General features: G+C 43.4%; 1 protein-coding gene and 1 non-coding gene across 2 annotated transcripts in view; both read right to left on the reverse strand.

Moving 5' to 3' along the window:
• Positions 1-1167: 1167 nt before the first annotated feature.
• The window catches only part of RIMKLA (ribosomal modification protein rimK like family member A), a 29405-nt gene continuing 12534 nt past the window's right edge, over positions 1168-18038 (reverse strand). Inside the window, exons 2-5 of the mRNA XM_060142661.1 lie at positions 14589-14819; positions 11142-11228; positions 5845-6048; positions 1168-2601 (exon numbers count right to left, since the gene is read on the reverse strand). Coding sequence (XP_059998644.1) covers positions 2111-2601; positions 5845-6048; positions 11142-11228; positions 14589-14819 — 1013 coding nt within the window. The 3' untranslated portion in view covers positions 1168-2110. The remainder of the gene's footprint in view (positions 2602-5844; positions 6049-11141; positions 11229-14588; positions 14820-18038) is intronic.
• On the reverse strand, positions 4484-4556 carry TRNAG-UCC (transfer RNA glycine (anticodon UCC)). The gene has a single exon. It is a non-coding gene; the product is annotated as a tRNA-Gly (tRNA).

Below are 18038 nucleotides of genomic sequence, written 5' to 3' on the forward strand. Positions count from 1 at the left end.
ATCTGATTTTAGCCACAGTATTTTCAAAGCCAATTTCTATTTAAATGTGTTGTGGAAAAAATGTAATAGTTTGACTTTATACACATTTTACATTTACAGCAGAATAAGTACAGGAATTCGTACACCCGAATGGGTGTTGTTGCCTTCAAACTGGTCACGTTGGGAAGATGTATTTTTAGTCCAGGGAAGCTGACCTTACGCATAACATTTCTAGAACCTTCCTTGGAAACTGTCCACTTGTAAGCACCCTTAACATTGATAAGTCTTTGTCTTTTAAGGGTAGATTTATTCTTTTGAGGAATGATATTTTTTAACAGCCAAAGAGCATTAGAAGATAAGTCTGATCAATAAAATGGGTGATGGAGCTTGGGATGAACTCTGGGGAAGGGTGGTGTAAAAAAACGAGGTCTGACTATAAGGTTATGAGTTCTCTTTTCTTGCATGGCTTCAAAGGTAACTCCAAAGAGGAAGTTTAGTGCTCTTGGTACATGCAACATCACAGCTCAAGAGTAAGGTCTCCCAGGGAAATAAGTACAATCATGGTGACTCTTTTTTTTTTTTTTTTTTTTGCGGTACGCGGGCCTCTCACTGCTGTAGCCTCTCCCGTTGCGGAGCACAGGCTCCGGACGTGCAGGCTCAGCGTCCATGGCTCACGGGCCCAGCCGCTCCGTGGCATGTGGGATCTTCCCAGACCGGGGCACAAACCCGTGTCCCCCGCATCGGCAGGCGGACTCTCAACCACTGCGCCACCAGGGAAGCCCCATGTTGACTCTTGAGTGCATATGTTCTAGTGTATTTGGTTAAAAAGGTAGCCTTGCTCATTTTTGTCATACTTCACAGAAGCAGAAATGAAACACTCCATGTCCATGACTTCTCCCAAGGGTAGTGTCATCATCTGCTGGAAGAGCTAAAATGAAAAGCACTTGGTGTCATGTCTACATTATCCGCTCCCCCCACCCCCATCCCCCCCACCAAATGTGCAATGAGTTATTCCTGATACCTGAGTCTCCCCAGTGTGGAAAAGTGGGTAAGGACAGGTCTCTGGAACCTGGGTAAGACTAGTATGTCAAGGGGATTGGAGTGTTTCCAATGGCTCTAGCTACCCAACAGGCTCACAACACCGACTCATACAAGAAAATCTCCTATAGCTAATTACGTAAAGTTTCAGTAGAAGAGAGGGGGAAATGATTATCTTCCAGTAGCTTTCTAGGATTAAAAACCCATTCGCTTCTAATGTCAAGTGAACAGTCTATTGAAAAGAAGTCCATGGTGTTCTAGTGCATGCTTAAGGAAGAAAGTGTGTGGCCACTAGGTCATTGAAGTGCATTTCCAGCTGAGGCCAAAGGCAGCAAAGGTGCAAGGGGCTGCTGGGGCTGGCGCTAGTTGAAGCAGGATCTATATATTTGGAGTGGCAAAGCAATCTGCAGAAAGCCCCAGTTACAGAGCAGGATGTTTGCCAACGAGTGAAGTCAAAGGACGCTCAATTTCACTTTCTACAAAGTGCTTCATTGAAGATGCTAAGGAGGAAGCTCCCTTTAAAACACCATATCCTGAGTGTCAGAGAAATATGGTCAAGATGGTGATTGATGGGGAGCAGAGACTGATTCTCTAATAGCACTGGGACTGTGTATACTCCGAGCATCTCTCTCTCTCTCTCTCTCTCTCTCTCTCTCTCTCTCACACACACACACACACACACACTTAATGAAGAGCACACAACTGCAGTCACATTCCACCTCTTCTGCACGTGCCTCTGTCCGGTGGTTGCTCTTTTGTACAGTATTTCCAGGAGCCGTTGAGTTAATGGGCTCCACTGCTAAAAGCCAGAAGCACAGCACAGAGTCAGCCGTAACATCCAATTGCTTGCAGCAGACATTGGTCTCAAATCCATCAGTCGGGATGCTGTTCTTGGTGAGGGTTTTTATATTAGTGTTTATAAAAACCACAAAGCTAGGCCATTTGCTTCCATCATCGTTAGAAAGAATGCTGAGTGCCCAGATGGGATTTCTAGTTTCTGTGCAAATGAAATCACACTAGTCCAGATTTTATTCGCTCAAAACTACTAGGGAAGCAGTAGGATTTGGTTTCAGTGCTGCCAAAAAGCAGGAACTCACTGAAGTTTTAATTCTGAAGCAATCCTGGCGTTAATGTTGTAGCCAGGATCGGGCAGCATGGGGGCCGGGGCCCCCGCTGTGCTTGCTGAGGACCCCCGGATCTCTCCCAGTTCAGGCTCGCTCTCGCTAGAGGTAGACCCGCTGTTGATGGCGTAGACGCTCTCTGCGACTCCCTGAGCTGAAGCACAGCTGTCTGGCTCTTTCTTCTCCCTGGGACTAGACAGTCCTGGGAGGACAGCCATCTTCCCGGTCTGCCTGTTGGGCAGCAAGGACATGGTGTAGTCTGCAATGATCCCGCCCACATCTAAGTTGCAGGCCTGGTCGAAGGCTAGGAAACCCACGTTGGCGTTTGCTTCGCACACCATAAAGGAGCCATCGTCCATGATGAGGAGGTCGATGCCACAGAAGTCCATGCCCAGGATGTTGGACACCTGGATAGCCAGCTGCTTGCCTTGTTCTGTCAGCGGGCACATGACGCCCACACCACCTGTGGGGAAAGTGCAGTGATGTAATGGTGACACTGTAACCGAGCAGGACCGTATAAGGCCTTCCCAGAAGAGACCCCTACCCATATCCTCTGCCTGCCCTTTGTCATAGAAAAACTTTAATCAAAGAATAAATTTAATCAGAGAAGTGAGAAAATGCGGAAAAAAAGGAAAACAGTCAAGCAAGATAAGATAATAATACTTTAGCCATTAAACAAAGTCAAGGACCTTTAGCTCTTCCTCAAGGACTGCAGTTAATATTCTGAGCCACATCCTGTGAGCTGTTTTGCAGATACTGAAACCCCCAGCAGGTGGAAGAAGTTAAATGTATGCTGCCCACAAGCACGGAGACCCCAGACCGGTCGGAACCAGAAGGTTGATGATGCTGAGAGCCCATTACCTCACCACCAGCCAATCAGAAGAATGTCCACGAGCTGATCATGCCCTGCTCCTTGAACACTATAAGACTCCTCACTACCCACTCCAGGGCAGGACACACAGTCCTGTGGGCATTAGCCCACTGTGGCCCCCTTTGCCTGGCAAAGCAATAAAGCTATTTCTTTCCATGATACTTCACCAAAACTGTCTCTGAGATTTAATCCGGCCCCAGTGTACGGAGGCCGAATTTTGGCAACAACACCAGGCACCGACTGGAAAAATGACCCTTCAAGGGTTATTTGAGTCAAATGACCCTTCAAGGAAGAGGTGAGGGATGTCGGGGGAGGGCAGCAAGATGGGCATTTTTATTACCAACAAAAGGTCCGGATGGAAATCAGGACACCCTTTGAGAAAGTAATGATTGTTTCCTTCCTAGAGTTTAAAAAATGTTTATATCCTCTGACCCAGTCATCCCACCATGAAGGAAATAATCTTACATATCGGGAAAAAAGGCTTATGCACAAAGATGCTGATGGCAGTCACTTAAAATACTGGAAAGTCAAAATACTGGTACATAGTAGGCACTAGATATTTGTTGATGAGTAAATGAAAAATTATAATCTAATTAGCTCACAGTAGAGGAAAGCAGCATAGTTTACACCCATTACTAAAAATGATAGAGTTCGTGATCACATGGGAAAATACTTAAAAGGATTGAAGGCTGTACAGTATGACCATAATTATGCAAAAAAACATCATCAGAAACGACACCAAAATGTTAACATTGGTTGTCTCTAGATGGCGGGATTAATGACAAATATCGTTTTCCATTTGACTTTGCTGTATTTTCTACATTGAGAATGAATTCCTTTTAGAAATTAGAAGAAACAAAATTATTATTTTCTAAGAAGAGAGAGGCCTGTGAGACAAAAATCTCATACCGAGGTCAGAGAGAGTCTGATTGCCCTTACTTGTTAAAAAGCTAAGACCTCTTTATAACTGGAATTTAGAGTATGTTTTGTGTCTGACTTCTTTCACTTGGCATAATTATGCTGATTCATCTATGTAGTCATATTTCATGTGTATTAATGGTTCATTCCTTTTTACTGCTGAGTAGTATTGTATTCAATTAGTATAACACAATTTATTTATTCATTCTCTTGTTGAGAGACATTGGGGTTGTTTCCAGTTTTTGGCTATTAAAAATAAAGTTGTACCGAACATTCATCTAAAAAAAAAAAAAAAGCTAAGACCTCAGATTTAATTGTCTTCCTTTAGTCTCTTTGCAAAGACTTAACACTTGTATTCTCAGGAACTAATGGCTTTACCTTAACTCTGCCCCTCCACCATCTATTATATGGTGTGAGGAAAAGGCTACTGAACAGCTTTAAAACAGCTCATCAAAAAAAGGAATATGGATAAATTACAAAACAGTGTAGTTTCTAGTTAAAGAATGGATTTTTTTGTTTGCTTTTTCTTTTGGCCGTATGGCTTGTGGGATCTTAGTTCCCTGACCAGGGATCGAACCTAGGGCCCCGGCAGTGGAAGTGCAGAGTCCTAACCACTGGACCACCAGGGAAGTCCCCAAAGAATGGATTTTGTGAGCTGACTGAAAAAGACAAACTGATAATACATAAGGTTTTAGACATGGGATGTGGTAAGACATGGGATTGTCATGAAAATTAAATGAGATAATATATTAGGTACTTAGCACTGTGTCAACCTGAGCCTAGCATTTGCTTCTATCACAGCGCTTTAGTCACAGTACCTTACGATGATCTGTTTATGCGTTTTCTCCTTTACTGGACCATAAGCTGCCCAAGGGCAAGGACTCTCATTAATCGCTACACTGTCAGCCTCTACCCCGGAGTCCACTTGGGGAGGCTGCTCAATCACACTCAGGAAGAAGGACCAGATTGGTGTTTCAGCCTCGTCATTAGTCACCAGACTTGGTGTACTCATCTGGCAATCTAGGAAATAACGACTGGGTACTCTTTCACATTACCAACATACAAATTCCACTCATGAGGCTGACAATAGATTTCTGTGATGAAGATGAACATTCCCATTCCCCCGGGACCATCTCCACGCACCAAAACTGAAAACAAGCTTTATCAATAGGTTAATGGGATGAGGTTATGCATTTGACCCAGACATAAACTGCAGCTTTCTAATAACGTCAAACATATAAGAAAAACACAATTTTCAAAAGAAAAAAGAAACACAATCTTCAATTACAATGGAAAAGCAGAATATGCTATGTCTCCAGCCATAGCCTTACTTTTCAGTTTCTTTTTTTTTTTTAATTATTATTTTTGGCTGCACCACATGGCTTGCTGGAGTTCCTGGACCAGGAATCGAACCCGAGCCCTCAGCAGTGAAAGCGCGGAGTCTTAACCACTGGATTGCCAGGGAGTTCCCCATTGCCTTAGTTGAGACTCTCCTTGCTTCTTGCCTGAGCTACTGCCACAGCTTCCAAACTCAACTCCCTGCCTCCCTCTCATGCCTTCAATCCATCCTCTTCCCAGATGTCAGTTTTTCTCAAACACCAATCCTCATGTCACTCCCTTGTTTAAAGCTGACTGCCAAGTCCTAACACCTACAGGACAGGGTTCAAATCTCAGCGTCCTGACATCCCTGGCCTGACCTCCGTCATGGCACTTACACCCACCTGCCACCCTCCTGGACTGCTTGCTGCTAAGGGAAAGGGCTTGTTTCTAATTCCTCTCTGTGATCCTGGCGCCTTGCAGACGGTCTGACCAGATAGGAGGGATCGAGACACATTCACTGGCTGGGTGCAAACATCCTAATGAAAAACCCTGGTGGCCTCCCCTGACCAACAGTCCGACTGAGCTTTCGTGCCTCACCGAGAGAGCAGTTGCTCTGCATCCGTCCGTCTGTGGAGCAGCGAAGCATAGAGCCTATCACCTGGCCACCTACTACCACCACCCGGATATCCTTTCCGTGGGACTCCTTCACGTACTTCTGGAACAGGTAGGGCACATCGTGGCGGATCACATGGCAGATGTCTGAGAGGTGGTGTTTATCTCTTGCGAGAAAAACAGCTTTTCCTTTAAGAAGAAAGACAAAGAGCAAGAGAAGTAGTTAGAGAAGCCTCTGAGCACAGTCCTTGCTATCCCACCTCCGGGTCCAGAGTCATCCATTCTTTCCCAACTCGCCTCACTGTGGCCCCTTCAATTTCTCTGAGTCGACTCTTGCGTCTTATCAAATGGCCGTCGAACCTCATTTTTTTCTGGGTTTTACTCAGGTCCTTCTCCTTTCACAACTCTTTTTTCAAAATGAAATCGAAATGTATTCCAGAAACGCCCAGAAGAGGCCAAAATAACTTCCTAGGGATCTAGTCAATTCGGTTCCAGAAACAGTCAGCACTGCCTATCACCCCAGGATGCTGATTTGGTAGAGTCCATGTCTCACTCACTTTTTTTTCTAAATCCTCACACCTCACACTAGGCTCGATGCACAAAGCAAGTGTCAATCAATGCTTACAGAACATAACTAACTGAACATACTTTAGAGGAATTCCCAGTCAAGATGGACAGAGACCCACAAAAGATAATGACACAGCCTGATATAGCATCAGGAGAGGTCTGTGCAAGATACTATGGGGGTTCAAAGAGGGAGCCACTGCCAGACGTGCTTCCTCCTTTTAAACATAAGAAACATTATTTGGCTGTACCCGTTTAATTCTGAAAGGAATGATCCATACTTCTATTGATCTCTGGGAAAAGCATTCCTTCCTGACTCCAAATTCTGTATTTTCTGCTTGAATCACTTACGCTTTTGCAGTTATTTGGCATCCGCTTTTCCATTTGCATATTAGCTAACAGATATGAGCGGGGGGCCCTGACAGGTTTGCTCTGTAAACCTGACATAAGCATACCATACCCTGATCCTTCTTGTTCGCAAACATGGAAAAAAGAGATGGTTTTCCTAAGATATGTGTCACCACCTTAAAAAGAGTGGGACATTTCTGAAGTCTTAATAAAAAGAGGGATGGGTATCAGCCCCTAGTGGCATATAAGACCAAAAAGTAACCTCCAAAACATGTCTCAATCATTGGACATCTGGCACCAGGAGATCTGGCATCTGGCAGCAGATGGCTGGGATTCAATGATAGGCACTGGGGATTCTCTGGACATAGGTAGGATTTTCAGCAGAGATGGGGGCTAAAAATATGGACTTTGTTCCTTGGTTCCTGGCACAGAGGTTCTAATATGGGGCTTAGTCTGCAGTTAATAAAGGAGCTACTGTTTGAAAGCAAGGAGGAAAAAAACTGGGCAGGGGGAAGGGCACTAAGATTAGTTAATCATCTACTGTGTGCCAAACACTTTATTTTTTAAAAAAATTATTTCTCTTACACTTCATACTAGCTCTATGAAGCCATTAGGACAAGGATAGTTATTTTTGTTTTACAGAAGAGGAAAATAAAGGTCCACAGGATTAGTAACTTTCTCAAAGGCATAGCCTGCATGAGTCCACTGCCTTCTTTAGATTTATTTCCATATGCTAGAGCCTAACAACTGCTGTGACTTTGTTTACTCCCTACCCATTTTCCCTAAGATGTGTGTGCTACACTAGCAACGACCAATCTGAAAATAAAATTAAGATCACAATTCCATTTACGATAGTATCAAAAGGAATAAAAAAACTTAGGAATACATTTAACCAAAGAAGCTCAAGACTTATACACCGAAAACTACAAAATATTTGAAAGAACTTAAAGATTGAAATAAATGCAAAGACATTCCATGTTCAGAAATTGGAAGATTAATATTGTTAAGATGGCAATACTCCTCAAATTGATCTACAAACTCAGTGCAATCCCCACCAAAATTCCAACTTCCTGTTTTGCAGAAATCGATATGATGATCCTAAAATTCATATGTAAATGCAAGGGACCCCAAATAGCCAATGCAATCTTGAGAAAGAAGGACAAAGTTGGAGGACTTGTATTTCCCAATTTCAAAACTTTCTACCAAGTTACAGTAACAAGATAGTGTGGCCTGGCATAAGGACAGACATATAGATGAATGGAATAGAATTGAGAGCCCAGAATAAACTCTCATACAGATGGTCAATTTTTGATTTTTGGCAAGAGTTCCAAGAGCATTCAGTGGGGAACCAACAGTCTCTTCAACAAATAATACTGGGAAAACTGGATATCCACAGGCAAAAGGATGAAGTTGGACCTTCATCACACCATATACAAAAATTAATTCAAAATGGCTCAAAGACTCAAATGTAACGGCTAAAACTGTAAGACTCTTAGGAGGAGAGATAGGTGTAAATCTGTGTGACCTTGGATTAGGCAAGCACAAAATGACATCAAAAATACAAGTAACCAAAGGAAAAAATAGATAAATTGAACTTCATTAAAACTTTTGCGTATCAAAGAATACTATCAAAAAAGTGAAAACACGACCTACAGAGTGGGAAAACATCATGCTCAAATTATGTATCTGATAAGACAGTAGTAGCCACAATATATAAAGAGCTGTAAAAAAGTCAATAAAAGACCAATAAGCCAACTGGAAAATGGGCAAAGGATTTGAATAGTCATTCCTTCAAAGAAGATATACAAATGGCCAATAATATGAAAAGATGTTCAATGTTAGTCATTAGGGAACTACAAATCAAAACCATAATAATATACCACATTACACCTAGTAGGATGGCTATAATAAAAACAAATTACACATTTAAAAGTTGCTAAGAAAGTAAATCTTAAAAGTTTTCATAATAAGAGAAAATAATTATGTAACTATGTATGGTGACAGATGTTAACTAGGCCTATTGTGATCATTTTGCAATATAGACAAATATCGAATCACTATGTTGTACACCTGAAGCTAATATAATGTTTGCATGTCAATTATACTTCAAGTTTAAAAAAGACTTTAAAAATAAATATATAAAGTGGGCCCACACATTACTAATGCTTGGAAAACACGCATTGTGGCTTGTGGCTTGTTTTTATGGTGGAGGTATGGTGACTATTTGCATAATTTGTCGAGGCAAATTAATATACCCAATATAAAAGTTTTGTTTAGTATGTGAAGAAATTGGAACTTCATACATCACTGGTGGGAATGTAAAATGGCATGACTGCTGTGGAAAACAGTTTGGCAGCTCCCCTAAAGTTAAACACAGAGTTACCATACGACCCTGCAATTCTACTCTTAGGTGTATACCCAAGAGAAAAGAAAACATATGTTCACACAAAAACTTGTACATGAATGTTCATAGCAGCATTATTTATAATAGCCACAAAGTAAAGCAACCCAAATGTCCATCACCAGATGAACAGATAAACAAAACGTGGCATATCCATACAATAGAATATTACTGAGTCATAAAAAGGGATAAAAAAACGGATCCATGCTACAACATGATGATCCTTGCAAACATTACGCTAAGTCAGAGAAACCCACACAAAAGGCCACATATTGTATGGTTCCATTGATATGAAATGTCCAAAAGAGGCAAAGCCATAGAAACAGAAAACAGATTAGTGGTTGCCAGGGACTAGGGGAGGGGCCCTTGGGACTGACGTTTAACAAGTACAGGGTTTCTTTTTGGGGTGATGGAAATGTTATGGAATGAGATAGTGTAATGGTTGTACAGAAGAGTGAAGATACTAAAATCCTCTGAATTATATAATTTAAAATGGTACATTTCTGTTTTGTGAATTATATCTCAATTTTAAAAATATCTAAAAATACTATATCTTCTATTTAATTTGTTTAGTGTCTGTCTTTCCCTTCTACAATGTGAGCTCCTGGAGGGCAGGAATTTTTGTTCTGTTCCTTTCTGTATCTCCTTGGCACTTTGTGGGCACTCAATAAAGATTAGCTGAGTTTTATTTTATGTATATTTTACCACAATAAAAAACTAGTTGAGACATTGCATTTTTGCACTGTAGTACATGTGAATCATCTCGCCACCCAAACTCATTTCTCTCACTTCTTAGCAGGACCACTTCCCTTTCCCAGGTTGCTTTGCCCACACCTGTTTCTGTATGTTGCTCATCCAGTTCAAACTCCACATTCCAACTTAAGTCTCCTTTTCTTCCACCGAAGCCTTCCCTGACTCAGGGCAGAGTGGGCCCCTCCCTCCGTTTGGCTCAGACAGGCATTCACCAGCCATCACCCTGAAGTGCTACTTCTCTACTCTCTACACAATGGAGATGAGAGCAGTGAGTGTGTCAAGTTCATGGGAACTGCTCATTCCATGTCCATTAGGGTACCTCCTCTCATTCCAGATGCCCTGAGCAGTTAAGGATGCCATCTGGGTATCATCAGGAGGTACTCGCTCTCATACCACAAGAGAGGGGGATGGCTTTCTGCTGCATACGTCCTCTTCAACTACTATGTCTTGAGCACTGTAGTAGGTCTTGGAGACAGAGATGGGCAGGACCTGGTTCCCACCCCCTGAGCAGCTCACAGTCAAAAAGGGGAAAAGGCACATAAATCTATAACTGTCATAAGCCGTAGTACTATGCTAGCGGCATGGATGAAGTGCTTCGGAAACACAAAGGGAAGGGCAATTAATTTTGTCTGGAAGAGAGGGAAGGAGACCAGGGATGTGGACAGAGAAGAAATGACGTGGAGCTGGCCTTAAAGCCCGAGCAGAAGTTCACTAGAGGGTAGAGGAAGATGGCGTTCCCAGCAAAGGGAAGAGAGCAGAGGTTTAAAAACAGCAGAATACATGGTCTAGTCTGGAATGGATTACAGAGGGTTCACGTGGCTAGAGAAAGTTGCAAAGGAAGATGGATGCTGTTCGTCCAGGGCCTTCAGTGCCACGGTGAGGAATATAAACAGTATGTAATAGGCAACACCAGTTCTTGGGAGGGTTTTTCAGCAAAGGAGTGACAAGAAGAGATCTTTGTTTCAGAGAAATTGCTCCCCCCAACGAATACAGGATGCCCTGGCAGTGAAGTTAGGGAAACCAGTCAGAATCAAGTCAGGAGTCTGCTGCCAGAGTCCAGGGAAGGGCTGGGAAGGATCTGGACAAAGCAAGGACAGTGCGGACAGCGAGGAGGGGACAGAAGTAGGGACTACATCACAAGCTCCGCAAGGGGGAGCTCCGTCTCCTCCGAGCAGAGAGGAGGCCCAAACAGAAGCCCGGGAAGAGGGGCACTGACCCCGGTGTCCGCGCGTGCTCTTCACCACAACTGGGTAGCCCAGCGGCTCGGCTTCATCGATCATTTTTGAGAAGTCTTCATGCCCACCTGTCAAGAAAAGCAAAAGTCAGTGAAGGTGAGGCTGATGGTCCAGGGCTCTGGGGGAATTCTCTGGAGGCCTCACATCCCTCTGCTTAAGGCAATGTGAGCCCATTCCATCGGACAGACATGCACTGTGCAAGTGCCACACAAAAGGCGGGAACAGAGAGATCAGGAAAGCAGCATTATCGCGCGCTGCCACCTGGCAGCGGCTTCACGTGCTCTGGTTCACGCAATCGCCATGACAACCCCGCAGGCAGGGCAGGGATTCTTCCCTTACCTTGGCTGTGGTAGGCAGAATTCTAAGAAGGCCCCCAAGATTCCTACCCGCTGGTGTACGTGCTCTGTATAACCCCCTCTCCTGAGTGTAGGGGGGACAAGTGACTATGCTGGGATAGCATTCCTGCAATTAGGCTAATAATCAGTTGACTTTGAGTTAATCAAAAGGGAGATGATTCTTGGTGGACCTGACCTAATCAGGAGAGCCCTGTAAAAGAAGGTGAAGCATCAGAGAAACTCTCCTGCTGGCCTTGAGGGAGCAAACTGCCATGTTGGAGAGAAGTCCATGTGACAGGGCCAACAGGCAGCCTCTAAGAGCTGAGAATGGCCCTCAGTTGACAGCCAGCAAGTAAGTGGGAACCGCAGTCCTACAACTACAAGGAACTGAATGCCAACAGTAAGCCTGGAAGACCCCAGACCTCAGATGTGGTCCCAGCCCAGCTGCCCTGGCGAGACCTAAGCAAAGAGTCCAGCTATGCTGTGGCTGGACTTCAGACCTCCAGAAACTGTGAGATGATAAATGGGTGTTGTTTAAGCTGCTAAGTTTTCAGTAGATTGTTGTACTGGAGTGGAAAATCAATACCCAAAGAAACCAAGCCTGGGATATTTCTCACCCAAAGGTAAGGCATGACTTGAAAGCCCGAATTGGCTCCACTACACTCTTTTAAGCCTTCATTTAAAAAATATGAATATTAATCTTTGGGGGACCATTATCCTACCTACCACAGGTGATACTGTAGTTCATCAATTTTTTTTTTGCAGTACGCGGGCCTCTCACTGTTGTGGCCTCTCCCGTTGCGGAGCACAGGCTCCGGACGCGCAGGCTCAGCGGCCATGGCTCACGGGCCCAGCCGCTCCGCGGCATGTGGGATCTTCCCGGACTGGGGCACGAACCCGCATCCCCTGCATCGGCAGGCGGACTCTCAACCACTGCGTCACCAGGGAAGCCCAGTTCATCAATTTTTTGCAAAGCAAAATACTCTGGGATATTAATAAGACCTGTCACAAAAGTACTAATGATTAAAAAAAAATAAAGCAGCATGAAAAGGCTGTGTAGATAATCAGGGGCATCTTTACAATGAGGACATTTTATAAGAAGAGAACTCCCAGCTTCTTGACACCCACTGATAAATATAACTCGTTTCTAGCCATCCTTTTGTCCTTCCCTCATAATACAGTGCAAGAGGGGTCCTGCTTATCTGAGGCCATCCCCGCACCTGTGCCCCGGACCCCTTTCCCTCTCACCTCCTCAGGGATCTTGCACCATTAAGTGTCCCCTCTCTGCTGTATCTTCAACCTCTCCGTTCAGAATTCCAGCAGCATTTTAAACATGCTCAGTAATCTCCCATCTTAAACAAATAAAACCCATTCCTTCACCCTGCATCATCTCTTAACTACAACCTTGTATCCTTACAATCAAGCTACTCAAAGGGTTTCAGTTTCCTCACTTCCCATTCACTTCCTCATCCTTGACAAGTTGGCTTTTCTCCCTATGGCTGAACTGAAGCTGTGTTCATTGAATTCCCTGTTGCTAAATCCAACACACATCTCCATGAGTATGTTACGCATCCTCTCAGAATTAAACACCCCTTTTAATTACACCATCCTTCTTGGGATGTTCTTTCCATTGGCTTCTGTCATCTCTCTTCCTTCTGTTCTCACCTCTCCAGGTGCTCTTACTTGGCCTCTTGCATAGGTCCTTCTTCCTTTTCCTATTCCCTAAAGGATTCCCTCTCGAACCCTCTTTTATTAAATGTTGTTATTTTATTGTGGTAAAATATACATAACGTAAAAGTTACCATTTGAACCATTTTAGGTGTACAGCTCAGGCCTCTCTTCATTCTGCATCTTCTCCCTGAGTAATCTCATCCAGTCTTGTGACTTCACTTAACATAATGGAAGTTTCCAAATCCACTTCCTCAGTCTACACCTCTCTCAGGAGCTCCAGATCCATTTACCTGCTGCCTACTGAATAGTTTTACTTTTACATACTACAGACACCTCAAACAGAATGTGTCCCAAACTATAATAACCTCTTCCGACAATGCCTTGCCCTACCCACCAATCTGTTTCTCCTCTCCCATGGTTCTAGTCTCAGTGAGTGTTCGCTTTCACATCTGGTTGCCCAAACCAGAAACCAGAGTCACTCTTGATTCCTCTCCATGCTCCTCATAGCCACTCAATCATCATGTCCTAATATTTCTGTCTCCTTCCTAAGTCCTGAATCTGTTCACTTATCTTCATTCTTACTATGGCCACCTTAGTTTAGACTATCATTGCTCATTTGCATTGTTTATAAAGCCTACCAGTACATATCCTGTCTCTACTCATATCCTGCCCCTGGTCCAATTCCTTCTCCACAGTGTAGCCAAAGTGACATTCTGAACTCCGATCAGGCCATTTCCTTGCTTAAAGCCCTCCAATAACTTCCTGTTAGTCTCAGGATTACCCCTGATCTCTTTCATGTACTGTATATGGTGACTTCTTATCTTTCTAGCCTTATATCTCAACCCTATCTCCTTGACGTTCCACAAACTACTCAAAATACCACCAATTGGTCATGCTCTCTCTTGCCTCTAGGTCTTTCTATATTCTGCTTTCTTCTTAGACTGCTCCCCTGTCCCCCTTGCTTTAGCTGGATAACTTCAGCTAGTTTAGATGTTCTCTCTTTTGGGAAGTCTTCTTTCCTCATCACCTACTAAACTAAATTAGGAGCTCTCCTGTGTATTCCCATACCACCTTGCGCTAACTATTATCCTGGCACTGCACTGAAACTGCCTCTGATGAACTGGGAATGCCCTGAGGGTAGGACTCTCTTACTTGTTGCTAGAGCCTAGAGCCTATTGTGGTAGTTGGCACACAGTGTGTACCAGCTACATATTTAATGAACGAATTCCAGAGAGAAAGAAGCAAAGACATTTCAGACAGAGGGAATGACTATGATAAAGACTCAAGATGTTGAATCATCTAAGATGAACAGATTCGCCTTGAAAACCAACAAGAGATGCCAGAGGCCTTCTGGGGAGAGAGAACATAGGGATGCAGGCTATTTGGAAAGACAAGTTTCAATCCTATTTTAAGGACACTCACCATAGGAGAAGGTGTCCGGCATGGGGACCCCATGTCCAGCCAGCTCCTGGAATGTCCAGAATTTGTTGATGCAGTTTAGAATGCTCTGTGGGCGGTTGACTAAGCGGCAGCCCAATTTCTCCAGGTGTCGCAGGACGGTGATGTCACTGTCCGACTGCACTGAGGGTGTGGGCACCCGGACGAGCACCACGTCTGGGAAAGTGGTGAGCGCCTTCTGGTTCAGCTGCAGGCCTGCAATCAAAGGAAGAAAATGAGCTCTGGGCTGGCCATCATCTAGTCCCACCAGAAGCACTGGTTCCAACAGACTCCTCAAGACTGAACCTAGCAGGAAGATAGCCTTGAAAACGGCACTTGGATATCCTGTTGTAATGAGAAGCTACCGTCCACCCTATACTCCAAACAAATGGGCAGAGCACGACATTGAGGAAACACAAAAGAATGAACAGGGTGGGGCCGGGGCGGGGGGGGGGGGGGGGAAGAGCAGCATATCAAGAATAATCCAAGTTAGAAGAATCCATAGGAGATAATGCAGTCCAGCTCCCTCCTTCCACGTAGGACTAGTGTTACTCAAAATGTAGTGGCTTAGGAGGCTGGACACTTAATGACAAGGAATGCAGTAAAGGTCACTTATGGTATCTTTACCACTCTTATGACTTCATCTTTAAAAGTCATCTGGAATATTACGAATATAATGAATGTAAAAATGTCAATGTTAGGTTAAAAAAACAGGATACAAAATTATCAGTACAAGTTAGAAAACGCTAGAAGGAAATATACCAACATTTTAACAGTGGGTAATGGGATTATAGATGATTTTCTATTTATACTTATCAGTATTTTCCAAAATATCTCCAACTGTGTATTACCTTGATAACAAAAACTTAAAAAAAAATCAATATACTAAAACTCAATTCAATATTAAGAAAAACTAGAATGCATCACAAAACAATTGGTCTATATAGCCAAAGGACTTAAACCTGTATGATATTGGATGAACTGGTAGTATTAGCTTGTAGTGAAGACTCAGAGGAACAGGAGTGCAGTCTCAATTATCTGTGCGGCTCCATGCAGAAGGATTATTTGGCTTGTCTTCTATGACCTCAGGAGGTACAGCTGAGGAGCTATCCAAAAGAGCATTATTTTGTCTGACTGTTCACTTCTGTATCCCCAGCGCCTAGAACAGTATCTGCTGCATGATAGGCACTCAGTGTTTGTTTAATTATACAGAAGCTACATGGAGATAGATTTGGGCTCAACAAAAGGGATACTTTTCCTCTGCCTTAGGATGGAATGGGCTGAGTAAGGCTCATTAGTCATCCGAGGATGGCACAGAAGGAATGCAAAAGTTAATAAGTTCACAGCAACCTGCTTGATCTCTTTCAACCCTGATATCCTACGGTTTGCATTACTCTAAGTAGTTACGTAGGCATCTCCGGTGCACCCAGCATCTGGGGATGGAATGATGGAGACAGGAAATAGACTGGATAGGGCAATGAGAAGTGAGTTCAGGGAACTACTTAGTCTGCCTTAGTGAACCTTAAAGGAGTCTCTAAAACGCTCTACAGAAAACATTTTAAACACAGTTTGAGAACCATCTTTTAGGCTTTAACCTAAAGCACCTTCGCTTTCATAAGTGATAAAAGTGTACAACCATATAACTCCAAGAAAACAAAAGGTACTAAGGAAGTTACTATTCCTCTATTGTGGGATGAATACTATCAATATAAAAACTCTAAGCAAAACAAAACAAAAGCAAGCAAACAGAAAAACCAAAACCACAAAACTACTACATGGATCTAACTTGCACAGTTTCCTCTCATTCTAGAGGTTTCACCAATTTAAAAAAAAGAGAGTAAGCACAATCATTAAGTTAAATTGTTTTTAGTACTTCTGCTGATAGTGTGAACCCAAGGAAATGGAATATAATTCTCAGGGATGATTTGTAAAGAGCATTCAGGTAATCTTTACTTTGCCATCAGAAAACAGTATCATTTATACATGCTTTTTCCTTTGCCACTTAGCGCCCCTGGGGAAAATAATATGAAAGCGGGAAAAGAGTAAACCCTGAATAATATCCTCAAAACTGGTAGGAGAAGAAAGAAAAGTATTCAAGTTGGTGAAAATGGCAAGTAAAATACAGAACACTGAGGGGAAAAGCAACAGCCCAGAACAACATTACATAATGAGATAATATATGCAAAAATGCTTTGAGAACCACAAAACGCTATAGATATGCAAGGCACTGGCATTATTATCACACAGACACTACTGAGCAAGGTAGGACACTGTATGGAGATTTGTACCACCTGATGAGAAAAAATGGCTTTGCAACAGAAAAGTGACCTAGAGAGATGAGAAGCAGCAGAAATGTCTGGGTTTTAAATCTCAACATGAGACCACAGACAAACGGTAAAACTTCTAAATGGGAAGAAAAGAATTCAGTCATTTCTGGAAATACCAACCACAAGTGGAGAGAGACAGCTCAGCCTCGATAAGCAGATTCACGTACACCTAGGAAGTCTTACCAGGATTTCATCTCTCTTCTCCAAAGGTAAATCTTTGGGCTTGGCTCATTCCAACTGAAGCCTTTAATAAATGAAGAATGGAATGGGTTAACGTGGAGCTGAAAAGGCTCTCCCAAGCAGTTAGACAGGTCTGGTCTCTGACTGTGCTGGCCGTCCAGCTCTGTGCAGAGAGGGACGTGACGTGTTTAGGGAAAACATATGCACAACCAGTTACTTCTCTGCCCATTGACCCAGCTCCAGCATCCTTGCTAAGGGGCAATGTCACTTGTCCCATGTTCATGCCCATTTTCTTTGCTGTTTGCACCTTGTCTAAATCACCATTTCTAGAAGTAGGAGACAAGAGTCTGCTGCTCACCGTGGCATCCTTTAGCAGGAAGAGCAATTCCACAGAGCCACGGCCAAGCACAGTTTGGGTTTAAGGCTGGCACTTGCAAACCTGTCAGTGAATTCTGAAGCCTTTAACCACTTAGCGATCTCTCTCCCTCTCCCCATTGATATCTCCTTTTGGGAAAGGATGGAGCTTAATGTGTCACCTTTCCTGGGATCCTTAATGTTCCCACTGCAATCTATGGGCCTTAAACCAAGGGAATGAAGTGCTGATGCAGGACCTCAAGGAGGGCAGGGCTCTGCTTGGCTGCCAGCAACGGAAGGAAAGCCCTGAACAATGAGGGGCTCGTGCCCTCAATAACAAGGGATTTCACGTGATTGAGTGCCCTAGTGCCCTCAGGCATCACCTTGATCTGGGAAGCAAGGTGGGGGGAAAGGAGCTGAGTTACTTCTGGGATATTTGGGGATCTCCCAGATTGCAAGACTGGGATTGAGATTTACTATTTAGCTTCAAACCACTTTTTTTAAAAAACTAAAATGATCACTATGTCCCCCAACAGGTCAATAAGATCGTGAAAAAGATCAGTCCCCAAACTAG

Source organism: Lagenorhynchus albirostris, chromosome 2 (genome assembly GCF_949774975.1).
Source record: "Lagenorhynchus albirostris chromosome 2, mLagAlb1.1, whole genome shotgun sequence".
NCBI lineage: Eukaryota > Metazoa > Chordata > Mammalia > Artiodactyla > Delphinidae > Lagenorhynchus > Lagenorhynchus albirostris.